A 10,810-nucleotide genomic window follows, 5' to 3' on the forward strand; every position below is an offset into this window, starting at 1 on the left:
AGTCACTCCCAGATAGTGAGGGTGCAGAACAGAAAAGGGAGGCTCTTTCAGAGAGGACTGCAGACATCGGAACAATAAATTGAGAAGTTTACCGTATAATCCCCAGGCCCCCAGCCTAAGAAGGCTCCCCTGACCCAGAGAGAAGGGAAGTTATTGAATTAAATTTTTATAAATGAACATTTGGCACCTTTTACCTCGAGCAGCGATGGGACCTAAACTCATTTGAAAGCAGTTGTGCTACTCAGGGTCACCAGTCCATCTGGTGCCTAACTCGCAGGGCTGCATGGTAGCATTACTTAACGGGCTCTGTGTGCAGGGAAAAATTAATCCTACAGCAGCTACAACAGACAGAGAGGTCTTGGCCCAATCCGCAGCAGGGCTTCCTCATCTGCTGGAGTTCTGTCTAAGCATCTCTGCAGCCTAGCCACCACAGAGCGCCTTGCACTTTGGTTTGGATGTTGACTTAATATGAAACTCCAGATAAAAGGAATGAGAAGTCTCTCTTCTCACCATGCCCTCCCCGCCTTCCTTGAACTTGGGGCCAGACCTCTGGGGAACGAGATGCTTGTCTGCACACAGTCCAGAGGCCAGCACCAAGAGGGGACTCCCACCTCTCTCCCTGTTAGGGCTTTCAGAGGGAGCCCGAGCAGTCTCTACCTCGGCTGTGCAGAGCTGGGTAATTACCGGGCGGATGAGCTCAAGCCCCTTGCCCTGCTCACCTCCCACTAAAATGCACGGCACAGCACAATCATGAAATGTGCTTATTAATTTTACTCATTTGACACTGCGCTCTTCTGCCCTGAGCTAGATGTTAGGAGAAAATGATAGGGATAGATTCTGCTCCTGTCAGACTTACCAAGACTTCCAGAAAACCAAACTATCAAAGGCCATCTGCCACCCACTAGCCAAGCAAGCAGGATGACCCTAAAGGTACAAACAGAATGCTAAAGATACAGATCAACAAAAGAGGGCATGGGAAGATGGGGAGACCCCTGCCCTGGGCTCAAGCTCCCTGCGAGCTCTCCTAGGAGAGTGACCCCTGAGCCTGTCCTCTCCCACAGCGGGAACTCCCAGTCCCTGCCTTGATTCATGACTTGCTGCTTCATCCCTAATTCATCAAAAGACACTTTGGCTTCTCAAATCAGGAACATTTTTATTAGCTTCCCCCAGAGTTTCGTGGCACAAAGCCATACCTAATGATTCTATTTTATGGAAAGTTATACATTCAAATCGTGCTTTGAAGTCAAGCAGCAGGTAAGACTCAAATATTTGTCTGAAAAGATTCCTTCACTTTTTCACTTTTAAAATGTTTATGAGCTTTCAAACAGGTGGAAAGGGATGAGTAGCATTTGGACAGGCTCCTCCTTCCTTACCCAGGACCCAGCACTGGCTGACCCAGTACAGATCTGCCTTGACCACTGCAGTTCTCAAAGGGGGCTGATTCTGCCCAGCCAGCCCCTGCTCCTGGAGACATCTGGCTATGTCTGGAGACATTCTGGCTTGTCACCACTGGGGGAGGAGGGACAGGTGCTACTGGTATTCACTAAGGAGAGGCCAGGAATGCTGCTTAACATACTATGAAGCACAGGATAGCACAAAGAATTATCTGATTGTCTTGCCCGAAATGTCAACAGTGCGGAAGTTGGGAAACGCTGCCTTGGGGCATCTTCTGCTGGGCCAGGCATCGCATCCTCCTCACTGCAGGACATCAGACACTATTCTAATTGCTGTGGGAGGTTTTCAGTGTTGGCTAATGAGATTTGTGTTCTTTCACTCTTATGTATTCTTGGTGCACATTTTCAGTGAATAAGCACAAAACGTCACAAAGTGAGGAAAGTAAACCTAAGACCACCTTAGAATCTCAGAACACATGAAAATATCCACTGTTAATTAAACCCTCCTAATGTTCCTCTGTACTTTGTAATCAGAATTTTACAACTGAAGCAGAATTTACCTACTGAAACAACAAAATAACCAGTTCCAGTCATCAGGACTACTGAACACCTGCATAGATGTCTGCTGAAAAGCAAGGAAAGTTCTCCACTAAATTGTGGTGGTGTGCTCAGCCACAGCGCTGGACTTGGGGGGAGTCTGGTCCTGATGATCCACCGTATCCAAAGACTGGGACTCTGTTACTTTATTTCTCAAAGCTTGGGTTCTCCTAATCAGCAAAGAGGCGATACAGCTACTTGCCCTCCCAGCCTTCCAAAAGCCCATGAGAGCTAAATGAGTTCACAGGTAGGAAATGTTTTAAACTGTAAAGAGCCACACAGATATAGGACAATGCCTTTACAATATTTACACATGCATGACAATACATGACAACCACCAGGAGTCATTCATAGATTCTGGATCCTTTTCATGAAATGTCACAACCAGAAGTTGAAAATCAATGAATCTAACTCCTTAATCTTACAGAAGGTGAAAATGACCATCATACAGGTGGTCAAGGCCAGGAAATGGCCCAGATGGGCTCAGGTCTTCTAATGCCCAAACCAGGATGCTCTCCAGACCCTCCCTTGATTAAGTTCCTAGAGGGAAGAAGCACATCTTACACGCAAGGGTCAGAGGCTTGGACACAGGAGATAAATACTTGTAGAATCAGTGAGCAAAATGTACAAACTAGTATCTTGACTTACTACATCATAGCCTGTCGGGGCTCGGTTCCGAGAAGCCACCACCCCGACTCCTGTGATGGGATCCATTGACGTTTCTGGCAAGGCTTCTGAGAGGTCTTTGACTTCAGGCATGGTGGACTGGTCCTGGTTCAGCAAAGGAAAAAGAAAGCACAAAATTCAAACATAGCATTTACGTGAATAATATAAAGTCCCAAACAGACAGAACCAGAATCTTGGGGCAAATACCCTGAGGTTCACATACCTGAACTAGTCGAATGAGTCCTGACCCTATGTGACCCTTTCCCTAGGTCAAGAACTCAAATCACCTCTGGTCCCCACTCTTCTCAAGTTAGCTTTGAACACTGAGCTAACATGAGAGCTTGTCTCTACTCTCAGGAGGTAAGTTTGACTCAAACCCAAAAGCACATCATTCTTAACTCCGCCATCCAGCTGCTTGATTTCTGAACACATACCAGCACCTGCTCTGAAGACACGTCAGACGTGGCTAAGCCTAACAACACCTTTCCTCCCTCTCCCTTGCAATCTCTCCTATGGAGGCCTAGACTTCCAAACCCACAGCCAAGGTTAGGCCTTCAGCAGGCACAGCTTTGCAAAGAAGCAAAGAATGTTGTAAACATAGAAATAAGAGTTCTGGGCTTGGGTGAAGGAATGGTGTTGGACTCCCGGCTCCATGACTGACTAGCTGGTGACTTTGAGTAAGCAATTTAACCTCATGGACCCTTCATTTTCTCAGCTATAAAACGAGGTCATGATACTGACCCTTGCAGAGCTGCTGTGAGGACCAAGAGAGTCAAAGAGAGTAGATGTAAACAAAAGGTCTGGAGAGGTCCCTGGTACACAGTAGGCGCTCAAAAAAGCACATAAGACTGGTGAGGTGTGGGACATACAAGTCCAGGTAACTGGTCAGAAATGTGATAGGCGTCACTCCCTAGGGGACTGGCAGATCCCTTTGTTGTGTTTTACCCTCGGGTCACGTGGGCACTTACTCAAAGCCAAATAGTAACAACGATCATAATTCTTGCTGGGCACTTTGAGAGAAAGGGAGGGAAAATGGAATTATTATTCTGCTGCTGACTGCCTCTTGATGTGAACAGAGGAGACAGGTAGAATATAGAGAGCACTGGGTCTGGGCAGCTGGAGTGGCAGTGCACCAGAAAGCAAATAAGAGAGACAACACCATATGTAAATGAACCTAAGTACTTTTAAAATGACAAGCAGTGAAAAAGAGCAAGTCAAATTCCACCTCCTTCTGCAGCAATTAAACTCCACTGGCTGTAGGTCTGCCAGATCTCTTAAGGCTGGTTACTGCTTCTAACACAAACCAAACACCCTCCCTCACTAAGCAGGCAGGAGGAATATTCTTGCTTCTAGCCTAGAATTAGAAAAGGCAGAGGCCATTAAAAATGACTGCAGCCTCCTAAATAGGAACAATCAAAATGCCGTATGCAAGTCTCCCATGAAGTCAGTGGAACCCACAAAAAGCTCCGGAAACAGACTTGTCAGTGCAATGGAGCTGAGTCCTCGATCAAGGCTAGGAAGTGCCTGGCACAGCTGCAGTCTCCTCTTCTGTTTACAACAAAAGCTTAACAAAGTTATGCTTTACCTAATTCTTCTGAAAATAAGCTTCTAAACAGCCAGGGCACGGGGTATCACACTGCATCACTGTATCATTTTCTATTTTCAAGTTTTATATACCAGGCAGGTTTATCTGCATAAAACACAGGGCTTAGTGCTTCCTGCACACAGTAGGCATTAAGTAAATATTTATTGAGTGAATACACATGCATGTCCCCAATAAAGGTTTAGAATTAAATATCTGCACCTGCAGATCCAGAGCAGGCATTGATCAAAAGGGCTCAGTACTTGAAAAATCCCGTAGTATTGGTAACATGAAAATAACATTGCTGCAGTTTGCAAAATATTGGTACCTGCTGTTGGTTACCAAGAATGCTTTGCAATTAACAACTCATTAACAGAATGTACGAATTCTGCCAGTGCTAAAATATCACGCTATGAATTTAATAAAGAACATGTGAGGTAAGTTTTTTTTTTTTTTTTTTTTTTTTTTAAGATAGTATGGACTCTACTATCAGAGAGAGAGAAAAGAAAGGGACAAAGAAAAAGGAGAAGAGAGAGGGAAGTGGGGGTAAGCATGAATAAGCAATATCTTATTTGCTGGTGGATTCATTGCCACAACCCCTGGTCACATCGTACCTCCCCGATACGATGATGACAATGGCCCTCTGCCTGGAGCCCGCTCTCAACAGCAGGAGGGAGGGTCACCAGCTCCTGGAAGAAGCCATGCTGCTCCCACAATGCCCTGCGGCGGCCCAGGAGAAGGTTCAAAGATGGCTGCAGACGGCCCCCAGCTGAGGCAGACAAAGGAGCTGGGCCTGGCTTGCCAAAGGGCCCCGCAGAGCTGCTCACAGAGCTGCTAGCAGAGCATCTTCAACGCCCGCCGTTCTCTCTCCTTCCCCCCAGCTGCTGTGCCCCGGACGAAGGCGGCCTTTGTGAAATATGGACAAATGGCTCCGGGCCGCGCGCGCTGCGGCCGACTCATGGAGGAAGCGCCATCACCAACCAAGGCAGCTTTTAATGAGAAACGCCCAAGATATCCATGGCAGGGGCCATCACTCAAAGCCGCTTGCCCTGAATTACATATTTTCCGACTGCAAATTACTCTTAAAGGCGTCTCTACCGGCACTTCAATTGACCTTCCTAACAAAAGGCCATTTATTAACTAGTGCTCCACGTTTCCCAGGCCGCGGAGCCTCAAGCCAGGAAGGATGGCCCCGCGGCTGAGGACTCCAGGAGGCCATTCATGCGGGCCCTCTCACATCAAATCCTGAGGCCTGCTTGCAGCAACCCCAGGTTGTATCAACAGCTCCTCATCCAGCATCCATCTGTATCTTACAGTCCAGACTGCCCACAAAACACACTAACAGGTCAGTAGCATTTGGACAGTGCTTTGCAGCTCTCAAGAAGCTTTCTCAGGCTCCTTCCCAGTTGAAGCTCCCATCAAACCTGGTAGGTGGCTGGGTCACCTCCCAGGAGTGGGACAGCTGGTCTTCCTCCCTGGGTCTGGTCTGTTTATCATTGTACTAGGCAGAAAGGCATCCAATTGAGAAAGCAGTTTCAACACTAATTATATTTTAAAATGCCAAAGCTTTTCTTTCTCTAGCCGCAGCTCAATAAGTCAAGCAAGGGGGAAAAAGTACAGAAGGATAAAAGTAGCATGGGATTAATTTTCCTCGCACCTCAGTTTCAAGATTCAACATTCCCCTCATAAATAATTTACAACAATAAAAATGAGCTAAGGCCATGTTTGTGTAGGATGGAGGTAAATTTAGGCCTAATGAGGGAGATCCGAGTACCGCACAGGAGGGACTAGGTTGATCTATGGCACGGTGCGAGCAGGATCGACAGCTCACAGGGGCTCCATATCCAACTGGAAGTTGCAGGGCCAATCGGGAGGAGGGGGAAGCAAGATGGGGAAACTTGTGCCATCCCAGCTGTGGCTGCAAGGAAGGTCTCTATAGGGAACCTCCAAAGTTGACCCAGTGTTTTGGATGACAAGACAAATGTTGAGATTTTGCAGAAATAGGATTGGGCCAATCTAAGTCTATTCTCAATACATGCTGGGTAAGGAATAAAGGTGGTGGGATGCCAGCGACTCAAACTGGACCTTGAGCAGGTCCTCTTACTTTCACCTCGAAGGTCATCAGGTCCCAGATGGTTCCATTCTGACCTCTCCCCTGAGCGGGCATACAGCCTCTGCAAGATCATTTCCAAGGCTGGGGACTGCAGAGCCTCGGTTCAGGCAGTTGTCTGCTCCTGAGAGGCTTCCTCTGCAAGGCAGGAGAGTAGCGTGTGTGTGTGTGTACACATACACATACACGTATGCATATGTGCCCACATGTGTACGGAATGGGAAAGCTGGGGAGGGTTAAGGTGAAGTGTTTTCTAAGCCAAGAGGATTTTTTCCACCATGCCATACTCAGAGAGCACCATACAAACCACACAACAAAGCCAGGAGCAAGCTTGCTTCCAGCTTCCGCCTGCAGTGCTGCAGATAGCGCTTGGGGAGGCCCCAGCTCCCGGCACTGCAGCACCTAGCACAAGACTGTCATCCCAGGTTCACGGAGAAATGAACTTTAACTATAAAGACCCTTCATACAGACGGCACACTGCTCCCTTGTAGCTGATCAAAGAATTACTACAACAGTGTGCTTAATCCCTGAAAGTCAGCAGTGCTGGGCTTAACTGATGCTGAACATTGTTTCGGAATCAAAGGCGTGCCTCCCAGCCCCAGTCTGGGAGAAAACTGAGCTACTGTATCACAGTTGAAAACTCAGGGGAACTTTGATATCATCTCTGTTTAATTTCCACGGCCCTCCTGAGCCTGGGGTTTATCTCGTTTTATCAACTCCTGTACTGAAATCAAAACGCAACTAACAAAGCTCAGACCTCTCTCCACCGAGGCCCTTCCAGCGGCGGGGTGTGGGCTGAGGAGTTTAAAGTGCTTTCAGGGAGCAACAACTGCAGGGGGCAGGGGGCGCTGCCTTCAAAGGAGGTGCTGTGGGCAGTGGGCCCACGTTCCAGCCTCCCGCCATCTCAGCCTCCTGCCGTGGTGAGGCCGGCTCAGAAGCAGCACCAGCGAGCGCTGCTGGTCAGGGCTGAAGGCATGACTGGCATACAACTTTTGAGGAGAGTAATTTCAAAGTATTAAAGGGGGGCAGGCTAAATTGGGCTACTGTAATTGAAATGACAAAAACTGTGGCTTAATTGCATCCCTACAGAAGGGCAAACTTGTGACCAGCTTGCTTGAAATCCAAAGTCAAGGGCACCAAAGACAAAAACTGCCTGCTCACATCTACCAGCTTCCAGGGCTGAGGAAGGGAAAAGAATAAACATTTCATTCGCCGTGGGAAACGCCACAAGAGCAGGTGGCTGCTGGAAATGCGTTGTCCCCCAGTAAAAGCTGCTGCTCTGGCCTTCATAGAGAGGGTCTTTGCCTGTCTCCCAGCAGCAGCAATGGTCTGTAAGAATCCATGCCCACCTATAGTGCCCCAGGATTACTGACACCTTTCTGCTGGCAAATTGCAAGCAAGGGTCAAAAGGACAGGCAAGCGACTGCCTGTCCCCAAGGAGGGAACCTGTGGCCAGGCCTCACCAATGCACACCACACACACAAACCCAACCACCTCCTTACAGAAAGGTGCAGAGACCTACCTCCTCAGAAGGCTGAGAGCTGGGGCCAGTGTCCATGCCGTGCCCAGTTAAATGGGCAGCTGGCTTTGGGGTCACCTGTGGGGGACAGTGCACAGACTTGAGAGGCTGTCACTGTGGAGCTTCAGGATGGCATCCTGACACCTTCTGAACTTTAGACAGATTACCTGCTGACCAGTCAGCGTCAAATCACTCTGACAAATGCTGCTGGACATAGTCAGGTGGCAACAAGTCACTGGCTGCTAGAAGGACTGCTAAGTTGTTGGGCAACTAAGGTAAATATTTTTCTAAGCTCTCCTAGATCACAAATAATTTTCCAGCTAGGGAACTAACAATTGTGAGCACTTCCTCTTCCCTGCAACAGAAGAATCCAGTGTATGCATATGTCTATTCAACCTGCCCTATGCTTAGATTTCTATTAACCATTTGATTACCAAACATGGATTTTGCATAAACCACATGAGGCAGGACTAGGGTTCAGATTGCTGCAACTCTTAAGGTGCAATGGTAGGTTCCAGGATTCACTTTCCAAAAATAAATCCAGGATCAAGCTCTATAGCACTGTCCTGGCCAAAGCCCTGCCCCTTACAGGCCTGACTCTGCACAAACCAGGGAACATCACTCGAGGGTAGGGCATTCTCTAGTACACTGTGGGTACCACCTGCTTGCCCATGATTACTGCAAATGAGGGTAGTCCATGTCCACTCCCATCAGGTCTTGCTGGATAGTGTCATATTGTCCCCTGTAGAAAAGGAAAAAAAAAGGACCCTAACAGAAGGCAGATGCCTACAAATGAAACCATCCCCAGGGCCCCAAAAGCAATGGTTCCTGAGTGTTTGGTGATAGGAGTCACAGCTTGCCCTGAGGGGCGCAGTGCTCACAGAGTAAAAACACTAATATCATCTCAGTGCCAGGCAAATGGGGGCCCCTGCCAGAATCATCAGAATACCTGTCTTCAGGCCAGCCAGGCCACCACACCCCTCTCGGACTTTCACATGGGTCTTGAGAATTATTTTTTCATACATTTGGTCATCTAATCATTCTACCCATATGCTAATGACTTCCAAAATACCTCCAAGCCAGGCTTTTCTCCTTAGACTCAGAGGTGTCTGTCTGGTGTCTTTGCCCACATGGCTCAGGAATACTTCAAATTCGGCTGACCTTGCCATCTTCCCCCTGAAGCATCCTCCCACATTCCCGGTCCCTACGGGGGCGTGGCCTGTGAACAGTGAGTCCACAAATGAGTATGGAGCCACTTTGGCTAAGCACTGAGGCTACAATAATGAGATGGAAAGTCCACATTCTGGAGTGGGAGTTATCCAACTTTAGCATGTGCAAAAATCACCAGGAGAGGTTGTGAAAACAGACATTCCTGAACCCCACTCCCTGAGATACAGATTCAGTAGGCCTGAGCTGGTCTAAGAACATGCATTTCTAACAAGCTCCCAGCTGACACTAAAACAGCTGGTCTACAGTCCAAAATTTAAGTACAAGAGAGCAGGTACTCATCAGGTATTTGATGAATGAATGAATGGATAGATGAAATGAACCTAAATGTAATCTTCCATGGAGAAAAGAATGAATGAATGGATGAAATGAATCTAAAGGTAATCTTCCATGGAGAAAAGCCTCAGAATCAGCCCTCTAGTCTCCCCCTCCTTCCTCTTGACAGTTCAGCCAAGAGCACCAAGTTCCTCCACTGCAGACACCCACCCCACCATTTAAAACCAGGGTCATGCATGGGCACGGTGGCTCACGCCTGTAATCCTATCACTTTGAGAGGCCAAGGTGGGCAGATCATGAGGTCAGGAGTTTGAGACCAGCCTGGCCAACATGGTGAAACCTCGTCTCTACTAAAAATACAAAAATTAGCTGGGTGTGGTTGTGAGTGCCTGTAATCCCAGCTACACGAGAGGGTGAGGCACAGGCATCACTTGAACCCAGGAGGAGGAGGTTGCAGTGAGCTGAGATGGTGCCACTGCACTCCAGCCTGGGTAACAGAGCTAGACCCCATCTCAATAAATAAATAAATAAATAAAATCAGGGTCACAGCCAGATGCAGTGGCTCACGCCTGTATTCCCAGCACCTTGGGAGTCCAAGGTGGATGGATCACAAGGTCAGGAGTTCGAGACCAGCCTGGCCAATATGGTGAAATCCTGTCTTTACTGAAAATACAAAACTTAGCCAGGCATGGTGGCACGTACCTGTAGTCCCAGCTACTTGGGAGGCTGAGGCAGAAAAATCGCTTGAACCTGGGAGGCAGAGGTTGCAGTGAGCCAAGATCGAGCCACTGCACTCCAGCCTGGGTGACAGAGTGAGTGTCTGTCTCAAAAAAAACCAAACAGGGTCACATCTTCCATTCCCCTCAAACCTTCTCCAATTGCCCAGCCAGACAGGTGCCACCACTCAGAATCCTGACATCATCCAAGCATGTTGTCTTAGCACACATATGTGCATACATGCACTCATGCACACGTACACATACACACAGCCTTGCCTCTCAGAAGGCTAGAACACGCTTTCCCTAGCAGACCATAAGTTACTCAAAGGTGTGTTATGTCCACCACAATGCCCACCTCACAGTGGGTGCTCAATAAATGGATTATGAATGAATGGGGAAGGATAAACAAACAAAATTCCTATCCTCTCAAAATTGCCAAGTTTCACTGGATTAAGGAGGGCACATAAAGGGGCAAGGGCACATAAAGGGGCAGGGACACATAAAGGGGTAGGGGAATAGCAAAACTGTCAGACCCCTTCCAATGAAAGTCCGGGGTCTGGGGTCACTGATGCCTCCATGCAGGACACACACCATGACCCCAGAGGTTAGCCACTTGCAGAGGAGGGGGAAAGGGACTGCAGCACTTCCAGGGGATTCCAGATTTAGATCTAACTCAGTGCAGCTAGGCTGGATGTGGGCCTGTCAGGGGCCAATGGGTGT

General features: G+C 48.1%; 1 protein-coding gene across 1 annotated transcript in view; it reads right to left on the minus strand.

Moving 5' to 3' along the window:
• The window catches only part of MVB12B (multivesicular body subunit 12B), a 171,881-nt gene extending 163,807 nt beyond the window's left edge, over positions 1-8,074 (minus strand). The window contains exons 1-2 of the mRNA XM_011931374.1: positions 7,872-8,074; positions 2,640-2,762 (exon numbers count right to left, since the gene is read on the minus strand). Coding sequence (XP_011786764.1) covers positions 2,640-2,762; positions 7,872-7,907 — 159 coding nt within the window. The 5' untranslated portion in view covers positions 7,908-8,074. The remainder of the gene's footprint in view (positions 1-2,639; positions 2,763-7,871) is intronic.
• Between the last annotated feature and the right edge of the window lie 2,736 nt (positions 8,075-10,810).

This window comes from Colobus angolensis, unplaced genomic scaffold (assembly GCF_000951035.1).
Source record: "Colobus angolensis palliatus isolate OR3802 unplaced genomic scaffold, Cang.pa_1.0 Scaffold9, whole genome shotgun sequence".
Classification (NCBI taxonomy): domain Eukaryota; kingdom Metazoa; phylum Chordata; class Mammalia; order Primates; family Cercopithecidae; genus Colobus; species Colobus angolensis.